This window comes from Xyrauchen texanus, chromosome 12 (genome assembly GCF_025860055.1).
Source record: "Xyrauchen texanus isolate HMW12.3.18 chromosome 12, RBS_HiC_50CHRs, whole genome shotgun sequence".
Taxonomy (NCBI): domain Eukaryota; kingdom Metazoa; phylum Chordata; class Actinopteri; order Cypriniformes; family Catostomidae; genus Xyrauchen; species Xyrauchen texanus.
In genome coordinates, this window is record NC_068287.1 from 28,606,665 (window position 1) to 28,631,420 (window position 24,756).

At 36.8% G+C, this 24,756-nt stretch overlaps 2 protein-coding genes across 12 annotated transcripts; one reads left to right on the forward strand and one right to left on the reverse strand.

Moving 5' to 3' along the window:
- Window positions 1-1,573: 1,573 nt before the first annotated feature.
- On the forward strand, window positions 1,574-17,651 carry LOC127652661 (uncharacterized). Of its 11 annotated transcripts, none has more exons than XM_052138935.1 (24): window positions 1,574-1,784; window positions 4,436-4,483; window positions 4,690-4,746; window positions 4,869-4,886; window positions 5,037-5,105; window positions 5,223-5,351; window positions 5,446-5,478; window positions 5,837-5,872; window positions 7,937-8,008; window positions 8,593-8,658; window positions 8,885-8,935; window positions 9,041-9,091; window positions 9,362-9,406; window positions 10,277-10,336; window positions 11,764-11,814; window positions 12,583-12,639; window positions 13,874-13,954; window positions 14,137-14,286; window positions 14,659-14,691; window positions 14,808-14,873; window positions 14,962-15,036; window positions 16,813-16,863; window positions 16,956-17,012; window positions 17,297-17,651. In XM_052138935.1, the coding sequence occupies exons 1-24, from the start codon at window positions 1,718-1,720 to the stop codon at window positions 17,299-17,301; spliced, it is 1,428 nt and encodes a 475-aa protein (XP_051994895.1). In that variant the 5' UTR covers window positions 1,574-1,717; the 3' UTR covers window positions 17,302-17,651. The 11 variants fall into 11 exon arrangements, with proteins under 11 accessions (XP_051994895.1, XP_051994903.1, XP_051994896.1 ...); XM_052138943.1 differs by having other exon boundaries at window positions 14,137-14,253; XM_052138936.1 differs by having other exon boundaries at window positions 14,140-14,286.
- On the reverse strand, window positions 17,426-24,407 carry LOC127652660 (perforin-1-like). The gene is made up of 5 exons (XM_052138934.1): window positions 24,300-24,407; window positions 23,150-23,719; window positions 22,882-23,020; window positions 20,295-20,512; window positions 17,426-20,145 (listed from the first exon to the last, which is right to left on the reverse strand). The coding sequence occupies exons 2-5, from the start codon at window positions 23,659-23,661 to the stop codon at window positions 19,272-19,274; spliced, it is 1,743 nt and encodes a 580-aa protein (XP_051994894.1). The 5' UTR covers window positions 23,662-23,719; window positions 24,300-24,407; the 3' UTR covers window positions 17,426-19,271.
- Window positions 24,408-24,756: the final 349 nt, after the last annotated feature.

A 24,756-nucleotide genomic window follows, 5' to 3' on the forward strand; every position in this document is an offset into this window, starting at 1 on the left:
TGGGGAGAAATAAACTGAAATTTCTCATTGAATGGCTGTCAATGCATAATAAACTAATATTCAGGGTTCAAAGCAAGTTAACCTAAATTGACAGCATTTGTGGCATAATGTAGACTATCACAAAAATTTATTTCAACTTCTCCCTTTTTTTTTACTTTTTATTTTTAGAAAAAGCTCAAATCTGTGTAACAGTGTGGCACTAACAATGGAAGTAAATGTAACTTTTAAGTAAATCCATAAACATTAAAATACTCACTGTATCAAAAGTGTAGTCACAAGACATACTGTTAACAGTATAAATGTTAACATGAATTCAGTGTCAAAATTATTTTTTGAGGTAATCAACATTATGCCAAAAATGCTTAATTTATAATGAACCCGTAATTATCCTGTAAAATGGGATAAGAGAAAGTATTAAAGAAAGTTACACATTTCACCTTTAACAAACCAGAGTTAATGTTGTCAATATTATGTATTCTTTTTCTCTTATGTATTTTCTGTCTTATACTCAAATGAATGTACATGAAAAAGGAATGCTTGTTTAAACTCTTAAGGGGTATCTGAAGAAATGATCTGTTGGTGCGATGGAACATCTGTTGAAGTTAATGAAAACAAAAAGAAATCCTGTAAACTTGTAAATGTTCATTACTGAATCATTGCAAACAAAATCCAGTGCAGTGACTCATATGGATGTTTTACTGCTGTTTCCTGAATGACACTTGGTTCTCAGTGTGAGGTGGAGCCCTGTCTTGAGTGTCAGGCCATGTGTGTCAGAGCAAGCGGTTGTGCACCACTGACCTTAACTGATCTTTGGCATATGCTCAGCCCATTTACAGACATCAATATGTGACTTAGTAGCACTCTTTAGAGGAAACTGTAATTATGTTTGAACGTGTTTATGTGTTTAAAGATGATTCATTGTGTTCTAGTTGCATTAGCACAGCAACGCCTTATTAAAATGATGGTATTATCTATAATTAAGTGATGTCTTATTGCTTTAAGCATATTGCTTTTATCCATCAGAAACAGAAATTTCTAAATTTTTGCTCCAAAAATGAAAATAGTTCCAAACGAAGCCAAAGCAGGATCAACTCTTGCTCGTAACAGTGCAATGCATACAAGCATGTCCAACTGATTAGCAGACCTGAATTCTTGTATAATACAAAATGAGAGATCCCAAACGGAATGATATTAACAGTTCCACATGAACTGAAATCAAGGGTTCATATGGTATAGGTATAGATAATATATTGTTTCCCTCATTGCCATAGTCCTCTCCCATCTTTATGTTCCTACAGCATTGCAGTTTTCATGGTTTCAGTCCTGACTTGCCCTTATAATATCTCATTCTCTCACGTTAACCTGTTAACATACTTGACCGCTTGGAATGTGCATGATGTTTCTGCATGGGTCTGTCTTCTTCAGGCTTGGTAGAGCGTGAGGAAAGGTGGTGGTAGAGTGGGATGAGGACAGAGAGAAAGGGCAGGTGCTTGGTCAAGGGGTGCCCAATAGCATTGTAGAGGGCAGGGCTGATCTGGGGGAAAACACTGGCATCCAGTGAATATTTAAAGGCAAGATGGGCAGACTGGCCAGTGGTACTGCTTTCAACTGAGGCCACTTGACTCTCACTTCACCATTCTGTTCGTTTGTCTGTCTGCATATCTGGCTATTTGCTGTAAGTCTGTCTGTCTGTCGGCTTGTCTGTTCATCTGCTAACATGCTGGTACGGGCCCTTCTGCAGACCTCACTGGTCCTGTGGCTGGTACAGAACACCATACAAGGAGGTAAGTTAGATGTGTCTTCTGATGTGCTTGTTGGAGAGGTTTGAGGGTGGATGGACAGACAGAGAAAGAGATGAGAAAGAGAATTAGAATTTGAGTGCATTCACAAGAATGCAGTAAAATTTGCATGATGGAAGGGAATAGGAATAGTGGTCTGTTGTGATATTTGACCACATGTATAGGGTCACATAATGGAAATTTTGATTTATTATATGAATAATTAACTCTATATAGAGAGTTTATAAGGTAACCCAAAGGTCATAGGTTTGATCCCAGGTAGGGTTTACCCACGATATGGAAAGTTACTGAGATCTCACTCGAGCCCTATAATAATTGTGCACTTTTGATTTTGAATGCTGAGAAAATAAAATGTTTTATTTGAATTGGCACTTTGAAGAACAGCTGTGAGTATCTGAGTGAATATTTGCACCATAAGGTTTTGAGACCATCTAAAACATCTTTTTATGCATGAAAAGATACAATAGAATCTTAGAACAATTTATGACAATTACTGTATATATATATATATATATATATATATATATATATATATATATATATATATATATATATATTTCTGTAAAATGTATTCTAAGCTAAACCTTGAATCAATTATATGATGTGATAGATAATATATTGTATAAAATATTAAAAAGACATTTATTACACCATATTACAGTATGCACGCCATGTATTTTGATAGGGTAATTTTCCAAGGGAAAAGGGTAAATTCGTTATAACATGCACACACACACACACACACAAAACAAGTCTCAGACTGCAATACATTACATGAATGGTCTCTAAAATCATTTAAAATACCACAGCATGAAAAATTTTGCATCTCTGAAAATTGCCATTTATAAATTTGAAGAAAAACTCATATCTTCTGGTATCAAAAACAAGAAATTGCTTGTCTAAAGATGTCCAAATTTATGTACATTGTCAGTACAGGATACCTTTCTGACAAACCTTTTTAACTACACCTAGCCCCTATGTTATGGACTTATAACGTTTATTGTGTTGCTTAAACATATTTTTGTATGTTTTAAACTTCGAAAATGTTTTAAATGATCATTACTTATCTGACTGCAAATAGTGGATTTTTACAATTGGCAACGATAACTAAAATATTTTGTTTTTCTTTGATGCTGAATCCATGCTGCTAGCAGATGTTGGTGCAACTTAAACACAAAAATGACTGATTGCATCTAACATGGCAGGATCTAAAGGGGCTAGGGGGTGCATAGCCCCCTTTGATTTGCCTTGAGTTCCCCCAGAAAGTTATGATGCCCGGCCCTTAGAATGACGCCAGACGATCAACGTTGCTCCCTCTAAACATACAAGTGCTTCGATAAATGGAGAATAAACACCTTTGGAAGTGAGCCTTGGCATTTTCTGTTTACCTAGATCCTCTACAGCCTCCGTAACCCTGACCGCAGTTCAAACACTCGTATTTCATTTTTTAAGATCAAATCCTTGGGCCTGAAGCTGGCGGGGAAGGTCAAAATTTCTCAACCTTCTGCCAGTGCCGACTTTTATGATGAACACACAGTCCGTGTATTTTTTCCTACTGTGTTTGGTCATCAATGGAAGCCTGTTCGTAATGCTGAGACAGCAGCAAATTTGATGAGATTGGCGCCGTTAACTGCTTATTGCGTCACAGATTCTCAACCTTGAAAGTTTTATAAGGTGAATTCTAAGAACTGAAACAGGGAGGCTTTAGACAGTGAAAAACATCAAGCAAATACCATTTCTTGGCCAAAATCTATTTGACGACTCTACGTTTAAGTATTTTTTGACATTCCTTTATAAGGCCCCTTATGACCCCCGCTAAACAAAAACATACTTTGTAGATACAGTAATGTTATCAGATGGTAATGCCTTGATAATTTGATATAACCTATACTTTATAAGGGTACTGAATAATTAGGCTCAGAAAGTCCCAAAAAACTCAACTATATTAGGAGATTGTTTAAATGTTGAGATTATCAAATGATCAAACCAGAACTTCAAATAAATGTTAAAGGCACAGTTCACCCAAAATTGAAAATTCTCTTCATTTACTTATTCTCATGCCATCCCAAATGTGTTTGACTCACTTTCTTCTGCTGAACATGCACAAAGATTTTTTGAATTTTTAGATTTCATCTCTGTAGGTCCATACAATGCATAAAGTGAATAAATACCAAAATTATAAAGCTCCAAAGTGCACAGAAAGGCAGCATAAAAGTAATCCATAAGACTCCAGTGGTTAAATCCATATCTTCATATGTGGTATGATAAGTGTGGGCGAGAAACAGATCAATATATAAGTCCGTTTTTACCATAAATTCTCCTCCCTGCCCAGAAGGTGGTGGTATGCACAAAGAATGTGAATCACCAAAAAACTTTATGTCATTTTGGAGCTTCAAAATGTTGGTACCCATTCACTTACATTGTATGGGCCTTCACAGTTTAAAAACTCTTCTATAAATCTTTGTTTGTGTTCCGGAGAAGAAAGAAAGTCATACACATCTGGACTGGCATTAGGGTGAGTGAATTATGAGAACATTTCCATTTCTGTGTGAACTTACCTTGACTTGCTGTTCTTATTTTCTTATAAGTTAAGTTTGAATGCATTTACTTAAAATAAGTCCCTTATTTTCCAATAGGAGTTAGACCACAGACTGGAGCCCTGGAAAGGATGGCGCAAAGTCGAGGTATTTTGCACTAATATTTTTTGTATTGTGGTGCATCTATGAGATATAGGATTAGAGATCATCACATTACTTTTCTCTCAGATATGATAGATGACATGAATATTATAGCAGATACAACTGAATACAATTATCTATTTACTCATGTGTATAAAGCAGTAATCACTAAAAACAATTTCTTTAAAATTGTTGCATTTTCTCATGTCCAGGTGCTGGTATTCTTGGAGCCCGAGGTTATGGAGTGGGCAAGTCGGGAAATACAGGGGGTGAGTATTATTAACCTCTGATGGTGCTGAGTTGAAAATAAGAAGTAGAATATATAAAGCTTTATAATCTTTGAATATAAAATACAATGCACATAACTGACTTTGACCCCCACCCCCCACAGCAGGCCGTTATCTTGGAGGTAAGTTTATTTGTTTCATCTTTTTGTGATTGGTGAAAATGCATGTGAGAAATGTTATGCTTGTGATGTATCTGTTATTATATGCAATATGATATGTGCAGGTGGGCTCACTGTGCATGAAATATGTGTAATTTGTATGAAATCTCTAAGGGGCAGCTTTTAGACCCACTGGGATCAGAGGACCTTTGAAACAAGGATATGGAACACTCGGCTATGGAGGTAAAACATTCAGTCATTTCTAATCAAATGCAGATGGCAGTTTTTTTTTTATTATTAATGTTCTCTGTTAGATTTATTCTCTTAATTATCACTGTGACCTTGCTATTTTGGTTCTAGCAGCCAACCTTGGGGCTGGCCTTGGTGCAAACCTTGGGGCCAACGGACTGGGAACTGGAACAGGGTATGGCCTAGGCAATGGGCTGGGAGCAGCTTTTGGTTATCAAGGAGGAAAGCTTGGAGGAAGAGGTGAGAACCCCTTTATATTCAGCATACTTAACCACTCTTGCAATAGACTTGGCAAAATTATTCAATTAATGTCTCGTTTTTTTTATTTTTCCAGGATACACCAGTAATGGCTTTGGGGCTCAGCAAGGTGAATATATGTGCACTGTAAAAACCTGAATTCTTTATGGGTGTATCCCAATCAGTAAGCATCATATGACACATTCCACTTAAAAGCCATCTCTGTCCGATCTGAAGGTTGTCTAGCAGATTGAATCTTATCTAACAAATCAGAAATTGACCTTGTGCAATGATAAAAATCTTTCACACATAGTGATATATGCTCTCCATTTGCCATGATTAGGTGTCATATTTTTGATTAAGTTGTGTGGGAGTGAGAGTTTATGTGCCTACTTTGAGAGTGTGTGCATGTAAGCTAACGTGTGTGTCTGTCTAACAGGTTTTCTTTTCTTCCTCTAACCTTGAAATCTTTCTTGTCTTGTTGCCAGGTTACGCTGCAGGAGGATACCCTGGCGCTGGACGTGGTATGTAACCTTGTGTTAGCATTAAAAATGGTTACCTTCTCGTTCATGTATGTTTAAACTCAGGGGTCTGACCAATGTTTTATCTTTTACTCAGGTTGCTATAGCAACCACAACTGACCAACTAACCATCCACGTTTCCTCTTCCAATTTTAGGAAGGGGGAAATGCTGCATTCTTTTGTTCCAATAATCTCTTTTTTATTTCAGATTGCTGAGGTTAATGGAATTCATTGTTCAAATGAATTTTGATCAGTTCATTTTATTCTATGTCCTTGTCACACATTTAAGGATGAGTTGATGTTGTTTTAGAAGACGTAGGAACTGTTCAACTGACAGGGCTCAAAACCAGAAGTCTGCAGCTCCACAAAGGTTTTTAGTATCTTCGGGTTCAAGGTTTTATGTTTAAAGTTCAAGTCCAATTGACCAGACAACTAACAGAGGAAGTATGACTTTTCTCAGGCAGACAACATTGGGGTACATTTAGAATCAAAGATGCTTGATTCATCTGGTAGTGCAGGCCTGAACCAAAAGGTCTTCTAATACAATTTTAAGATTTTAAGGGTTCATCAACAAAAGGTGTAGGTCCCATTGTTCCACCAACTGGTTGAACTGTTTCAGATAGGTCTAATGTCCATAATCCTGTAGCTCTAATAGCTATAGGCACTGATAGCTTAGATTGTTTTATGTCACAAAGACAAAGATGCACATTATTTATTTATTTTTTGATGGCAGAAGTGTAGCTGTACCTGTGCCATAGGTCAAGACTTGATAGTCTAGTGAAAACCTTAATAATTTGCCTCCTTTGGAAAGCAGTTCCAGTTGCAGATGTATTAGGAGTTTTCCACTAATGTGAAAATATAGACCTACTCTCTCAAAACAGAAGAACTTGGTAGAATTTTTTTTCCCTAAAAACTTTGGACATGTGTTGGTTTGAATAATCAAACTGCACACTGCTTTGTCAGAACACACACTCATGGTCAAGTTAACTCTAACAGTTATATGGCAGAGGCTATTTGCAGTAAGTGTAAATAGCAAAAAAAAGCATCTCCTTTGCACTGCAAATAATGTAAGATACTGTTTGCACTCCTAATTAAATGAAAATACTAACATACAGTATCACTGCAGTTAGTTTATTGTGTTTTGTGACATGTCCGTAAACGATCTCTCTCTCGTCGCACCGCCCTCCGCCCTGTCACATGTTTACATAGTCTCACAGACTATGCTAACCCTGTCCCCTGAACCTAACACTAACCTTGCCATACAAAAATATACCATGATTTTTCTACAGTAACCATAGTATCACCATGGTCATTTGTAGTAAAATCATAGTAACCACAAAATTAAACATGGTTACTATATTAACACCATGTTACTGTAGTTAATTGCATTAAAACTATGGCTTCCACCGAAAAACATGGTTAACCTCCTACCAGTGGCGTAACTTGGATCTTACGTTCCCCAATGCAAAGAATTTGGGGAGACTGGGTCATTTATCATCACCCGTCAGGACTGCAGTAATTGTAATGGTTCCTTTTGGTCGACTGTTGCAGGCCCTCGCTCACCCCAGGCCTTAGGGCGGCTTCCAACCCTGCCCTCCCTGTAGTTACACCCCTGCCTAATGCATTATTACTATAGTAAAATCATTGTTACTTTTACCTGGATCAAACATTTCTCTCAACTGCCTGATCGTCACAGTGACCAAATCACTGCAAGGCAATCAACCTTAATATAATTTTTTATTTATTATTATAAGTACTATTAAAGGCAATATTAAACAGGATGGGGAAAAGTGGGAATCGAACCTGGTTTGTCTGCATAAAAAAAGCACAGCCACACCAACTTTACACACTACATCATTGCAGCAAAAATGGGGTGCAGTTTGTCTTCAATTTCTGTGTGTCCACCAGACTATTGCAGTGTAAAATAGCAGCACAGTGTGGGCAGGTACTATTTACACCTAGTGAAAATAGATAGTCCAAAATAATATATTTTGATGTAACACCAATTTGCAAATGTGAAATATGTTTCTGTTTGATATTTCTCACCATTGAAATCTTTGTTTCCAGCTGATATGTCTATGTTTACAGGTGTTGTGCCAAGAGGTGGCCAACCCATGTCACAAGGAGAGAGGGGCAATGGTAATACCTCTATGTGTGCATCACTGTGTGGCTTTCTCACTTTTTTTAAAAGCTTTTTCAATCAGCACTATTGAATGTATGTTTACAATATATAAGCTGTTGATACTGCATGATGAACTGATGACGTAAATTTCACAAAACCAAGCAATCCCATGAAAAGAAGCACAAATAGCTTCTCAGCCCTGCTTAAAAAATGGCTAAACAAGCCTGAGGTGGTTTGCTGGTCTTAGCTGGTTTAATCTGGCCTCCCAGCCTGGCCTAGCTGGTTTATTTTAGCAGCAAACTGGTCTCCCAACCTGAACATCTGAAAAGTCAAATCCCTCTGAAACCAGCCAACAGTCCTGCCTGTTGTACAGTCCAGCTGGTAGACCAGCTAAGGCCAGTAAACCACCTATGGCTGGTTTAAGGTGTTTATTTTAACAGGGAGGTGGCATATTGTTCTCGGTTACCTGGCTAAACATGCCTATCCTGAAATGTGTTGAATTTCCCCAACAGAGTACCATCTTTTTTACCCCTGCATCATTGACTACTGTTATGTTTAAAGTAGTATCTTATTGAATGTTAATTTGTGTTGTGGTTTTTAGGTTATGGTCATAGAGGAGTCCCCAATGGACAGGGTGCTATAACCAATGGTAATCTTCCTCCCAGATGTATGTGTGTTTTTTTTTAAAATTGTATTTGGTTTTGATGAATTTGTGTTACTTCTCTATTTTAACATGTAGTATATAATCAAATATATATAATAAGTGCACAGTTGTGTCCAGTGTCCTCTAAATGCAAAGACCTTGATAAATTATGGTGGTTTATTAGTTTTAAATAATGTGGCCTAGTATGACTGTGAAACTAGTACATAGTAACTGCAGCTACGGTTTTTAGGTTATCATGTAGGACCAGAAGTGTCCAGTGGCGTGAGGGCTCAAATTAAGGGTAAACACACTCCACCAGCTCACAGTAACTTTTGATTCACCTATATACTAATTAGAAAGCAATTCATATATCATACCTATAGTTAACTACTGTAATGCTCTGTAGGCTATGGACCAGGAGCAGGCATGGTTAATGGACAAGGAGCTATAAGAAATGGTAAAGCCTTTCCTGTATCTGTCAAACAAAGCTGAAGTTTACATAATCTCAGTAGCAATTAATTAGAATTGATGTGGTCTATGGTATATACACCAAAAGTAGAGTATCTGTGAGTAAACTGTAAAAAAAAAAAAAAGGAGTATTGTTGTTTTACTCCAAAAAAAAGGAACTCTTGTGTCTGTGATCAAGTGTCTTAGACGTTCAGATGTACTAAGAGACTGTATAGGACAGATGGAGTGAACTATGTTGGACTTTTGTGATACAATGCAGGAGGAATCTTGCCCAGTGGACAGGGCACCAATCCTTCCAAGTCGGGTAAACTTCTTCCAAATTAAAATGTCACATATGTAAGGCCAAATGCATGTCACAAAGTGGTGTTTTTTCCCAGTCTAAAATCAACACTTTAATCCAAGCAATATCAAATGAAATGGATATGTGACATTAGATTGTTTAGTGTTTGTTGACTGGAAAAATCCACTCCTCATCATGGGCTCATTGCAGCTGCTGAAGTCTATGAATGTGTGTTTCTTTCTACCACAGCTGTTCACAAGGTTGTTTGTTTACTTGTTATTTTTGTGTCATGCTAGTGCCTCAAAATCAACTTCTTGGTGCTGTTCTCTTTTCTTTGTTTAATGCTTCACTGAGCTTTTCTCTCTATGGACCTTAAAGTCAGGAAAGACACCATTTAATTTGATGTGAATAAACCTGAGGATGTGAGGTGTAAAAGCACATTTTCTTAATTGTGTTGTACTGTCTCATAGAGATAGTTCATCCAAAATGTTGTTCCGAACCAGGTTAGGTTTATTTTTAAAACACAGTTTTCTATCCACTGGAATTGTGGAGAGGTGTATTTTTTTATGTTTTGTTAACTTAATGACCAAGCTACACAACAATGCAACCAATTGAATGGACTGTAATTCTGTCACTCATACCCTCATTTTCTTTCATGCCAAATATGGCGAATAAGGTGCATAGCCACCTCTCTGCTGATGTATGTCCAATGCATGCTGGATTATTTTTCTCCCACAGGCCACAAGTATGAAGCAGTCACACTGTGAAATGACTTGCATGATCACTCTGTCCTACAGGCCATTGACCAATCACATCATTCTGTGCTGAACAGGCTTTATATGTACCAAAAACTAGTGTCCAGAGTTTGACAATTAACATGTTTGTTTTCCACAGGGTATGGCCTTGGTGCTGCTGGATATCTCAGTGCTGGTCTTACTGATGGTTATGGAGCAGGTATGTAGAAATGGCTAAATATTGTCATTAGCTGTGCCATCACTTAAATGTTTTTTGATTGTCCAGCCAAAAGTGTTGTACATACACACACGGTAATGTACTTATTAGATATGTACATGAATTTGCTCATTGTTAAAGAAATAGTGAGGGTTCAGTACAAGTTAAGATAAATTAATCCGACTGAGTACTGTTGCTAAAGCCGTGGCCCATGCATTTTAAGTCTAGACCTTCAGTGCGATTCATGTCATTAAGAAAACACAGTTTCACAACGAATAAGATGCCGTGTCATACATTACGTGGCAGTCAACTAATAATACCATTTGGCATTTTAAAAACACGTCCACGCATGAAAGCCAGAACCAAGGAGGTCTAATACCAAGAAAAGCATAATATTTGCATTTTACATTTTGCTTACAATACATTTTGTTTCGTCAGGCAGGGACGGATTACTGACCAATAATGCCCAGAGGCCCTTGACTACCAGGGGGCCCTTGACTGCCCGGGGGTGCCCTGGGCTTTAAGGTTGCGTGATCTAGTTTGGTGATCCCCCCCGCTTGAAAACCTATTTGGGCATGAACAGACTCAGGCGCTGCTACGGCTAGAGCATGGCTCCGAGCATGCGATTTGTGAAACAGTTGGCACATTTCGTTTGGATCATTTTTCTTTTGCTTTTTGCTATTCGTTTGTAGATTAATTAGGAGTTGAAAGTGATTGAAAATTTAAAAGTTCAATGAAAATATATTTATTTCTTAGGCATGTTACACCAGCAGAGAAGGCTTTGCTCGCCCTGAGAAATCACCACTGGTTGATAATACATTTTGACCTGGCCATTCCTTTTCTTTATAAAAGCAAAAATCTGGGTTGCAGTGAGACACTTACAATGGAAGTGAATGGGGCGAATCCGTAAATGTTAAAATACTCACAAGATGCAAACAATATGTGTGTTAACATGATTTTAGTATGATAAAATTGCTCACTATCCTTTTCTGTGTAAAGTTATATACAACTTGTTGCCATGACAATGAAACAATCAAATTATACATGCTTTTACAGAAGAATTAATGTTAGTGCTTTTATAAAATTACAAGCTTCACATTTCTGCCTTTAAACCCTCCAAAAATTGACCCCATTCACATCCGTTGTAAGTGCCTCATTGTAACCTTGATTTTTGCTTTTTAAAGAAATGGACAGACGAATCAAAATTATTTTGTGTGGTAATCAACATTATGCCACAAATGGTGTCGATTGAGCTTTACTTGAATTGAACCCAGAATATTCCTTTAAAGTCTAAAAGACCCGATTTCAGTGAACTGGATTATTCATTTCAATAAACTTGATCAAAATGTGTAGTTACTCTGCATTAGCACTGAAGTAGAGTATGGGCATATTTAATTGCAGATGCCTTATTTACTTTATTGTTGATGTAGGTCTTGGGGCAGGTGGATATCCACAGGGAGTTCGAGGTGGAAAGCAGAACGGTAAAGTCAATTTTCATATATATTTATTGAAATCTTGAAAAATTAAGCTTTTAGGGTTAGGGTTATGTTAGGATTAGGTTATGGTTAGAACAGAATGGTAAAACATTTATCCACTGTCCTAAAATAAGGATCTGCTTGTGGCCTTCATCAGCCCTCCAGAGGATTTTGTTATAATTTTTGAGGTGTAGATTTATGATATTGAGTGCGATAGTAATGACGTATTATGGTAATGACATTTAAAAAGTCTGGGTGGGGGACACAATTGACCTTTCAACACTTAAATATTAGGAAAGATTTATTGATTACAATTTCCTATGATTGAACAAAAACCTATGATCAATGACTCAATTCATTTCCAAGTGTTTCTTTAAGTCATTTTTTTTCTGTTATTACTGAAGTGCAACCTTTTGTAATGTTGGTGCAGGGGTTTCAAGTGATGCATTGAGCACATAGTTGAAGTGTGGCAAGATCAGCAGTCTGCTGGTTCAGCACAAAGGCAAGAGCAGCACTAGAGTAAAAGCTCTTCTCTGAGATCCGTCTTTCAGATATTCTGATATCAGCATGCATGTTTGTGCAAGAAGCACACACACACTTTCCCAAATCTATGTTCAGCTTTTTTTCACCAAATCATGTTGGTTGCAACGTGGTCGACCTTTACTGAGAAAGTAATTTCTTGTTTACATTTATGTACACGTCACCATTGTTTTCCAGCACTCAGTCTTCAAACAAAGCTGTTTTCAACAAGCTTGAAAATTCTCTTTTCATTAGGCTACAGCAATGGATATGGAACTGACATTTATGGTACTGCAGACGGTTATGGGGCAGGTGAGTCAGATTGGGCTGTTATAATGAAGCATTTTCCTTACAACACACTAACATATAAACATAATTATAATTGAGTGACAATTATAATTATGTTACAGGGCCTGCCTTCCCAGCAATGTTAGCTGATAACATTGGCCTGAATGGCATAGCTGGTAAGGCTGAATGTTATCAGTTACCAATGCATCAAACAGTGAATTAACATTAAAGAGAAAAGTCAGTCAATTTAAACATTCTAACAATGCAAACACCTGCAACAATGTAAACATATCCCCCTGTGTTTAAACTGACTCTCACATGCTCATGCTCAAGTACTTACTATGAAATTGCACAAGATGTTTTGCAATCAAACCTTAAAGCATGCTTTGAGAGCTGAAAATGATGCACAAAGCTTAATGTGGGAAATTTAAGTGCAATATCTTGTACAAAAATAATTTGACTGCAATTTACAGCTAGTGAAAGTACTACTAGAGTGAATTTTTGCACACCTTAAAGGGATAATTCTGTCATTATTTACTCAGTCTCATGTCATTCCAAACATGAATGACTTTCTCTGTGAAACATAAAAGATTCGTTTTTGAAGTATATTCTGGCCACTTATATTCAAGTAGGTTTAGCTGCAGGCCGGAGATCTCCAAATGGGGCGTACTAAAATAGTGTGCGGTTACTCCAGTAGGGGGCAGGGTTGCTCCAAAAGGGGGTTGCGCTAACTCAAAGTCACTTCCACTCACATTTAGGGTTAGGGAAAGGGGTAGGATAAAGGCTCCATACATCTTTGCTGGCAGTTTGGAGCACCCAACCTTTTTTTTAACTCTGCCTGCAGCAATATCCTTCACCTTATTTTCTATTTGATGCAAGTTCATTGTGGACTAGGACTGTTAAGCTTCAAAATGACAACAAAAAAAAAAAGCACCTTAAAAGCAGTCCATATGACTTTTGCACTCTATTAAAAAGTGTGCTAAATTAAAATTCTTCTGAAGCCATAAATATTTGTTAGGGGAACAGAGAGATTAAGATATTTTAAGTTTGAATTCACTTAAAAAGTGGCCTGGATATTGTTCAAAAATCCACCTTTTGTGTTGTACTGGAGACAGAAAGTCATAATGGTTTTTAAAGACATAAGGGTGACAAATGATGACAGAATTGTCTTATTTGGAATAAAAACTAATAATGTAACTAGAGGCACCATTGTCTCCATGACAAGTGAAATAACAATGGTCAACTGTTCCTATTGCAGATCTTGGAGCTGGAGGTCTTGGAGGTCCAGGGCTGGTAGTTGGCACTGGTCTGGGTACTGATGCCAAGTCTAGAAAGTATGGTAAGAATAGGACAATTGACGGTTTATTCACTCTTTTGGGATGAACCTTGCCAACCAATGTGATATCTGTGCAGTCATGCTGATGCCTGCTCTACCCTATCTAGATCTAAATGCCACATTATATTGCACTTGTGTTGTTGTGGTTACTTGAGACCTCTGTAATACATCAGATTTTTCTACAGCAGCAGGTGGTGTACTTGGTGCTGCCGGGTCATTGCCCTACGGTGGACAGCCTGTGGTCTCAGCCGGACTCGGACCTCAAGGGAAGACTGGTAGCTATGGTGGAACTACATACGGAGGTATACCAACTATTGGGCCTGACACTGGCCTGGGTATGTGCAGTGCATATGTTTGTTATTCAAATGCAACATGCAAATCTCAGTTTTCCGGCTTTCCTGATGCTTTGCCTGAGGATTTGACTTGAATATCTCACACCTGTAAGAAAAAGAGAAAGAGAGAGAGGAAGATTTTTTTTTTAAATAAAGAAATAAAAATAATAATTTCAAAAGACTGAGTTCCTGGAGCTCAACTGTAAAGCAGGGCTCTAGCAATGCCAAGATCATGTGTTCAAATCCCAGGTAAAACACAAGCTGATAAAACGTCTACCTGCCATTCCAAATGCAAAAACAAAAGTGTAAATGTAATGTAAATGGTAAGATCAGATAACTACAGTATATGACAGTCATGATCTGTCTTTCTTTTAGCTGGTACTGGTGGAGCCTTGGAACCTTTATCAGGTAAATGCAGCTAATAATGTGGGTAACAGAGCTTTAGTTGACATATTAATATTATCTCTTAGAGACCCCAGTCACATTTTGTGATAATCACATGCGACCCTCTTTATCAAAAACAGTAGGTGGAGGTGTGGGTGTAGGTCAGTTTCCTTATAACGCACCAATCATTGGAGGTGGAATTAATGGTAAGTTGATACAGTATAAAAGTGAGAGACAGAAAGAAAGTAATAGATTCCCTGATTGTGAGACAGCTTTAAATGTGTATACTCACAGGTGATGCTGGCTTTCCCTATGGTGCTGAGCAACTCAGTCTTGGAGCTGATGCTTCACAAAAATCTGCCAAATATGGTGAGAATACATACTGTATGTACATGCACTGGCATGTTTGTTTTGATACTGAACTGCATGTTGAGACCACATGTCTGAACCCTACAAATACAAAAATTAATCACTTGTACATATAGTTCTGTTATTATCTGACCTGATTAGCAACACTTACATTCATTGTAAAATTACTCTAAACAGACTATTTAGCAGAGAAGGGACACTTCTATTAAAATGAATGGGAGAAATTTGAGGAGATTAGAAAGGAAGTCCAACCTTACAGGTAAAAGAGCCACTCACCTTTAGAAACAAACATTGCCTTTCAATCAACTCGAGAATGTGCATGCACATTAGCTATACAAACTGGGAAATGATTATTAATATTTATTTTAGAGTAATCTGAGGTAAAGAAGCACATTTTATGATTCCAATGTTGTTCAATTTTACTACAGTTTTGAAATTTTATTGTAATCTTGACCAACCGTTTAGGAGATTTCAGTCTTTCCCCATTCAAGTAGATAGGAGCTGCTCTAGTATGCCGCTTGTTTACATGGAAAAATAGCTGCCAGGGATCATTCCAAAGATGGCCGCCAGTTGACTGACTTGATAGAAAGACTTTGCTATAAACACACACCTATGATCAGTGCTGGGTGTAATGCAAAGTAAAGTGAAGTAATTAATTACTGTAGTTAAATAACTTTTTAAAGTAAAGTTTGGGGTTACTCTTAATTTTTCAGTAATTTAATTACAGTTTCTTCTGATGTGATTGTGTTAAATACTATATAGATTATACAACAATTCTATATTAAAAAAATAGTGAATTTTAAATGGTTGGATTGACGGTCTCAGAAGCAGAGGCACCTGAGACTTGTCCTCCACCACCCGGATTGAGGTGAGTAACTGCGCCACCATGAGTACCTACTAAGTAGTGGGAATTGGACATTCCAAATTGGGAGAAAAGGGGAAAAAAATAATATATATTTGTTTGCTAATTTAACGCTTCCCCCTTGATAAGGGTAAGAAATACAATTACTTTTCAGATGGCGTATTTAGTACAGTAATCTAATTACACTGTAGAAGATTTAATTCGTATTTAGAGTAACTTACCCAACACTGCCTGTGATTACGATTTCTGTTTTAGAATGCCAAATTGCATAGTTACATTACTTAGGATAATAATTGTTAATTATTGTGTATTTAGTGTGATAAAATCACCAACTAACCTTAACTTGTAAGGTTATATCCAGTATGATTAAAGGGTTTCTTTATAGATGACAAGGGTAATATTTGTCCAATATTTGTAATTTTACATAGTAAGGTTAGTAAGATTTCACACTGTGGTAGACATTTGCATCTGACCGCCTCCAGAACAACACATCAAAGCCAAATTTACCTTATCACTTCCGTAGCCTGCCCAGAAGTGGTAAGCAGTGAGATGGTAAGGAGAAAGCAGGTCAGTCAAGAGCAGAGAACAAATCACAACATTGGGCATTTACTGTCAAGTCGTAAAGGAGAAGCAGCACCATAACCAAAGATTTCTGACAAAGGGTGGAATGAGGGTGGAAAATTACCTTTATTTATTTTTTTTACAAATATTTGGCTCTTTTTTGAGCCAATATTATAAGTGAACCTCATGGAACATATTAAAATAATCAAAAAAAGCATGTCATGACCCCTTTATTAAGTAGTAGACATCAATGACTTGAACCCTCACACAAAAAGAATGTTGAGAAAATGTTACCACAATAAAAATGACTTATAACTAGACAAATAACTAGTGTCCTAACTCATCATATCTAGGTGCAGGCTATGGAGCAGCACTGAGTGCAGGCGGCCATGCTCCCTACACTGGTGAGTACTGAAGCATATTTATTTACACAAGCTGACAGGTTTTCAGATGTCTAATGTGTGATTAGTGACCATGTTTAATTCTTCTTTTACAGGACAGAAGGATGGAAGCAAATCAGGCCTTAGTGGCATTTATGGCAATGGATTCAAAGGTAGCTGAATTATTAGAAGATCTGAATACTTAAAGGAATTCTGTCTTAATTTACTCATCCTCATGTTGTTTCTTTTGTGAAACATAAAAGGAGATGCTAGGCAGAATGTAAGCCTTAGTCACTGTTCAATTTCATTGTATGGAAAAAGATGCAATGAAAGTGAATAGTGACTGAATTTAAATTTTTGGTTGTACTATACATTGTGTGTCATATTTATTTAAATTCATGCTGTTTCTTCTCTTTCTCATTTACCTTTCTCATCCATCTCTTCTAATCCTCTCCAGGTTGATTTCTGAAGCCTTGATGTTAACCCTTTCAGTGTTTGTGGCCCCTTTCTACTTAGTGTTTCTCACCATTGTGCAATTCGTTTTTTGTCTTGCATATTGTTTTGGCTTTACTTGTGCCCATTTGTGTGGGTAAGTGCATTTTTTGTTTTGTTTTTGTTTTTGTCTATGTATATGTATGGTTTTAATGTTGATGGTTATGTTCCTGATTGTGTTGTTTGTGGCTGTTTCCCCAGTCTTGTTCATTGGAGAGTGTTTCATGCCCCTTGTGTGTCACTGTATTTTACTAAAACATGTTAAGCATTTTATTGGCTGTCATTTTAATTCTTATGAAACACTAAACATTCAACCTTTCTATCTGACTCCTTAGTGTTTGTTAGTGAAAAACAAATACTGTAAATGATCAATGTCTCAAGACAGAGTCTTACTTAATCTCTTTGACTGCCACCACAAGAAATACTTAAAGGGTTAGTTGACCCAGACATAAAAAGTAATTTACTCACACTCATATTTTTCATAAGTCTTTTTTCCATGGAACACAAGAGAAGATATTTGTAAGAATGTTGATGCTGCTCTGTTTTCCATATAATGAAAGTGAATGGGGACTGATGCTAACATAAGAAACGGATTTGGAAGAACATGAGGTTGAGTAAATGATGACATCATTTTCATTTTGGGTGAACTATCTAATATCTTATATATAAATCCTTGTGAGTTAATTGATTTTAGTATCTTCTTTTTATTCTGACCTTTAATGAAAAAATATTGACCTAAACCAATCAGTTGAGATGTTTTATGTCATATTTTGAGGATGCTTTTTAGCTTCTCTCTATTCAAAAAGAAGAATTTTGAAAGACTCAAACAACAAGATGGTTTCCTGCTTAACGTCACTGAGTTGGTTTGATTATCATTGGTCAGAAACAATAGCAAATCCGAGCTGTGCCTGAATAAGATTGAAATGTATTTTATTTTTTAAGCTTTAACATGCTAATAAAAACTATGGACTACAAATCATTTGAAAAAATTGTAAGGCTCTTAAGCACAATGATGATAGGCACTGAACATGCACTGGCATCTGAACACAGTTCAGTTAGTCTACCAAAACCCAAAAGTTGTTTTGATTTCTAGTGTAAGACATTTTTGACACTTTTGATCTTTTCAAATGTAAGGTATTATGTTATGTTTCAGAGAGAGGCACTGACAAAATGAATGTAAAACAACACACATGCATCATCTCATGATTTATCACATGGTTGTGCATCACTGCTCTCAGTTCTCATCCGTTTACAGGAAAACCACACAACAAGCATCCTGTGTCACACTAGATCAGAGCCATTCTTATTTCAGCAAAGCAGATGTGTGACAAGAAAACATAACAAAACATAAATTACTCCAAGCTGACAAGCATTTGTACTTTTAATGTTTACATAACAGAGCTGCAGATTAATTTTGAGTCATAAAATACTTGTGTACACTCATTAACTTCTAAACAGAACACAGGTTATAGCAGTTATGAAATTATGCTAATTTTCAAAAACAAATAAGCATAGCAAATAATCTGGTGTGCAGATTGAAAGCGAAAAATAAGACAATACAATTACATTGTGAATGGAGTGTTTTTGAAATCTCATGCCAATTCTTTCTAATTCTTTTTGCACAAACATCCTGCAATAAAGACAGCAAACAATAAATACTTATTGAACATGGCATGTAAAGTTAACAAATGATAAGATTGAATAGATTAAATAGGACCTCTTAAGGTGATAAATACGTGCAAGAGTCTGGGGCCGAATTCACGAAAATATTCTTAAGAATAAAATTCAGAAAATTCTAAGGATTAATTATAAAGGTACACAAGATTGTTGGAATATAGCGCCTAGAACATTCTTACGAACTTTGTTCTTAAGGTAGAAAAAGAATTCTGGTCGCATTATCATATACAAACCAAGGCACCCAGATTTAACCAAAACTCTACTTAGTACAAAATAGATTTAGCACTGTGATTTGTCTTCTGATATATGTACAATTTATCTAAAAGCACTCCTTTGTTCAATAGCATCTCTGCTGGCACAGGACGGGCATTTCGTGACACATAAACCTTTTCCAAGTGGAAGTTCATGGGAGAACCCACATACTTTGCACAATAGGGGCCAGACAAACTTGGGCCACATGTCACTTCAGTTTTATAGAACAGCACACCATGATTCAAATTGCAGAAATTATCAGTCTGACCTGCTGTTATTGGTACTTCACACTTTCCCAGCAGGTCATCATCCCATTTACTATCTTCATCCCACACCTCCATTCTCAGTTTGTCATTTTCAGCCAGCACAACATCACCCAGATCAAAGGTTCTCACCCAGCGGGGTGAGTTGTCATTCTGGATCACGTCAGTGCGTGCGACCTGCTGATCGTTTTTGTCAAACACTTTGACATACGCATCGGTTTCTGAGGTGTGGTCACCCCACAAACCTTCTGCACTCACAATTGTGACCCTGACCTGGGCAAGTCCATGCTTAGATGGACAGCAGTCTGGTGTAATCTCAGGTTTGTTGTGACAGCTGCAGACACAAGGGTCTTTTAGGTTTGTTTTAATGCCGGCCTTGCAAGGTTCAGAGCAGTTCCTCCATAGTGATTTTTCCAGAATATAGTCATGAATGGCTTTCCGCAAGTACTTGCGCAGTGGATTTTTGGTGGGGATTAACTCATGCAGAGACTCCAGAGAATAAGAAATCACATCTGGGTTCTGTGGCAGAGAATTGAGCCATTCCTTGTAGGCTGATGGGTCTTTACCTCCGGAGAAAAGAAGCTCAGTCTCTGTAGTGTGACCACCAGTGACCTCTGTCAGCCTTTTGAAATTAAAATGCAAAGTTAATTTTGGACCTGCTAAAATGTGGTTGCTTGTTTTAAGATAGTGTGGCAATCAGTGTGAGCAAGAACAATATTATGAACTGTAGTATTGACCATGAGTTACAACATAATCATAATTTAAACCCACCTGTCATTAAAACGGCTAGAGAAACTGCTCTTGCTCTCTGTTTTGTCCTTGTCATCATTACAGTGCTTCATTTCTGCTTTCATGTCAGCTTTGCCAAGAACACTGGCATTTGCCTCCACATCCAAGCATATCTTAACCTCTTCTGCACTTAAGCCCTGTAGAGTGGTCTCACACTGTTTGATACTGGTCACAGAGTGTACACTTCCTCCAAGAGTTACCTAGTAAAAAGTGAATTTGTTATTTTAGGGATCTGACCCTTAAAATAATTTCATTAGTGTATCTTAAAGGAATAGTTCACCCAAAAATGAAAATTCTCTTATCATTTACTCACACTCATGCCATCCCAGATGTGCATGACTTTCTTTCTTCTGCTGAACACAAATGAAGATTTTTAGAAGAATATTTCAGCTCTGTAGGTCCTCACAATGCAAGTGAATGATGGGCAGAACTTTGAAGCTCCTAAATGCAAATAAAGGCAGCATAAAAGTAATCCATAAGACTGAAGTGGTTTTATCTATATTTTCAGAAGTGATACGAAAAGTGTGGGTAAGAAACAGATCAATATTCAAGTCTTTTTTACGATAAATTCTTCTCCCTGCCCATTAGGCGATGATATGCACAAATAATGTGAATTGCCAAAAACAAAAGAAGAATGAGAAAGTGAAATTTTAGATTTATTGTAAAAAAGGACTTAGGTATTGATCTGTTACTTACAACACCTATCATATTGCTTCTGAAGACATGGATTTAACCAATGAATTACTTTTATGCTGCCACTGGGATTAGCATTTAGGGATATTCTCAACTCTGTCGGGGTCACACAAAATGTGACAGGATCGACTCATCGCCATAATCATACGCTATATTTAAATCTGTCATTTGGAATTGATGTTGATAATAAAAAAATTCTGCCACAGAGCAATGACATCTCAGATCATTACCTTGTCTCTTGTATGCTACGCTTAGCAAAGGTCACTCAATATACGCCATGTTATCAATTGGGTAGAACTATTCTTTCAACCACTAAAATAGCTACACTAATACATTTCCAGATTTTTCTCAAGAGAGCAGCTCGAAAAATGGAGCGCAAGTGGAAGAATACAAAATTAGGTTTTTCGTGTGCATGGAATAATAGTGTCTTTAGCTGCAGAAAGGCTCTAAAATCGTTCAGGTCTGCATATTTGAGAAAACTCATAGAAATTAACCACAATAATTCTAGGCGTTTATTCAGAACTGTGGATGAATTAGTTAGGAATTAAGCTTTAACTGAACCAGACATTCCATCGCAGAACAATAGTAATGACTTCATGAACTTCTTTACTGAAAAATTGAAATCATCAGAAACAAAATTGGATTATTCACCATGAGCAACTTCAATCCTTTGCTGTCATAGGACAGGTACATCAAAATCAAGAAAATGTATGTTTGATGACCAAGCTAATAAAATAAGTGTTTCTTGTAATCTCAGAACCTCTTTTTAATATTATTAACTCCTCATTATCCTTAGGGCATGTCCCAAGAAAATTTGAGATAGCAGTTATTATACCATTATCAAAAAAAAAACACAGCTTGATCCTGGAGAGTTGGCTAATTATAGACCAAACTCAAATCTCCCATTTATGTTGAAAATACTAGAAAATGTAGTGTCCTCCGAACTATGTGTATTTGAAAAATTACAGTAAGGATTTATGCACCATCATAGTACATAGACTACACTCTATTCATCTGAATGTGGATCCTTTTCTCTTCTAGTGCTTTTAGATCTTAGTGCTGCCTTTGACACCATAGACTATTAAATTCTCTTGGATAGGCTTGAGAATTATGTTGGCATTTGTGGACAGGCATGAGCTTGGTTTATGTCATTTAGGTTAGGCTCAGTGAGCCTGGTTTCCCCAAAGGTTATTTTTCTACTTTAAACAACATCTTATTGAGTTTTCTGTTCCTTGACACAGTCGCCTTAAGCTTGCTCACTGGGGGTCTAAATAGAAATTTAATTGTTTTCTATTATTTATTTTAAGGCATAATTTACAATCATGCCTTCTTCTTTTTTTTTAAACCTCACTATAATGACTCGAAGACATTACTATATTACAGCTTTTTCTGTTGTAGCGTCATTTTCTGTAAAGCTGCTTTGAAATTATGTGTGTTGTGAAAAGCACTATACAAATAAAAATGACTTGAACTTTATGTTTTTTTTGATGATTCAAAGTTTCGGTCACTATTCACTTGCATTGTCTGGCCTTACAGAGCTGAGATATTCTTCAAAAAAATATATGTTTGTGTTCAGGAGAACAAAGAAAGCCAAGCAGGAATGGCATGAAGGTAAATTATAAGATAATTTTAATTTTAGGTAAATTATTCCTTTAATGTATTCAGGTTAATTAAGTTATGTTATATAATTTGTATTTATTGAAATATAACCCAGTTCATTTAAATGATAAATTATTTTTTCAAAATGAGATTTTTGTAGACAGGCATAATGTGTCATAATTGTCCAGTCACAACATATATTACAACACAAGTGGTTTTAAATACCACTCAACAAGGCATAAATTATAAAGGATGTAATTGATAAAATCAGAATTACTTTAGTAATATAATGGGTTCCATAGGTGTTAATGAACTTGTAGAAGCGCTGTTTGAAATCAATATTGTATTCCTTGGGAAGCTCCTTCACAGAGCGCTTAAACTCAGGATGCAGCACGGGCTTGTGAGAGACCCTGTAGCTATAGGCAGACATGGAAAACATGTTAGACAATGTAGGACACGATTACATAATGGCAAATATGTTCCTTTTATAATCAAGAAAAAAGAAAAGGAAGGGATGAATCAGTGGAAACAGTGGTCTATTGTACCTGTAAAATGCACAAGAAATACTCTGACTGGCGAAATTGAACTTGTCCTTTTTGGTCTTTTCCATTGAGTACTCCGCAAGCTTGGAGTTAGTCCCAGCCATAATGAATGAGCCTCCATTTTGATGAACATTTATCCCCAAGTTTAAACCCCAGTTGTTCTCAATTGAGGATGTGCTCGAGCTGACCAGTTCCTCGCTAGACAGGAAAAGGGAACTTGATATTTTAATGCTGCACTTTTGACTGGGTCTCCAGTCCACCACTGATATTGGAAGCTTTTGCTTTTCCCCATCCATGTAGGGATTCTTACAAATAGTGCATGATTTGTCCTTTTGCATCCAGATTTCAGTGTTTATAACAAAGGCTCCTTTGCGCTGCATCTTGGTCACATCATATCCCTCACCAGCAAGGTTAGATCCGGGAGCAAAGTTTGCATTTGCGCATTCATTCGGTTTACCTTTACTGCATGACTGCACAATGGGCAGAAAGAGGTAAAAAACAAGCCTAGCCCACATTACTGAAACAGGTATTGTGAGATGCAATGAGTCAAAGATGTAAGGATGCTCCTCTTTCCTTTGGAAAACACATAAAATAGTAAACAAATGAATAAATAAATCATACACCTTTTCAAAAGAGTAAAATGTCTGTCTTTGATTATATCAATGATTTATTGATCAGAAGTTCCAATGTGAAATCACAATAATAATGATATTTGACATAATGGTATAGAATGACAGCATTATAACAAGGATAATGTAAAGATGAATATTGTTATAATACTCCTGAAATTATAGTTACTTTTCATTACCAAATTAAGTTTTGCTGCATTCAGGAACAAGAAAAGCTCTGGTCTAAAATGTTACTTATTCTGAAATATTAACAGGAATTTCATGACAGAAGGCATGCCCTGATGTTCTGTTAGACTGTTACTAATGGCGTGTAGTGCATGACCATGATGGGAAAATGGTTAGGATGCATTAAACAATTTGCGAGACAATTTATGGAGAACTGTAAAAAGAACAAATTTCAGTTGTATATTTCCACAGCATTATATCATAGGTAAAACAAGCATAACAAGCATATCATACATCAAAAACACTACAAAGAAGGCAGCCTATGTTCTCTAAATGGTGATGTAAAATTCTCATCTTACCTGAAGCTGCTTTGTTGTGTCTAAGTGTCGCTTGTGAGTGTGAGAGGGGTTTGTGAGAAGTAAACTTAAGCTTGTGGGTGGGATTTACTGTCATGTTCTACTAATAAAACAATACACGCAAGCACAAAGTCACATACCAAGTGGGGTAAGAGTATGGTTTCAGTTCAGAGGAATTGCTTAGTCTTAATTGGCCACTTCTGTGGTGAAGCAAGCGGACGGAGCTGCATGTCAGTGGAACATGTGAGCGTTCAATTACACATTTAAATGCATGCGTGATAGGGGAGTTTTTTTTAACCCTGACTCTATAGAACCAGTCATATCAAAACTAAACTAAATGTTAAATGTTCCTTAGATTTTCTGTTCTTCACATGGGGCTGCATAGTTTCTCTTGAGGTATAACACAAATCCAGCCTCCTACACACTTTTCACCGTTTTGCAAGCAAGAATGACATGAAAT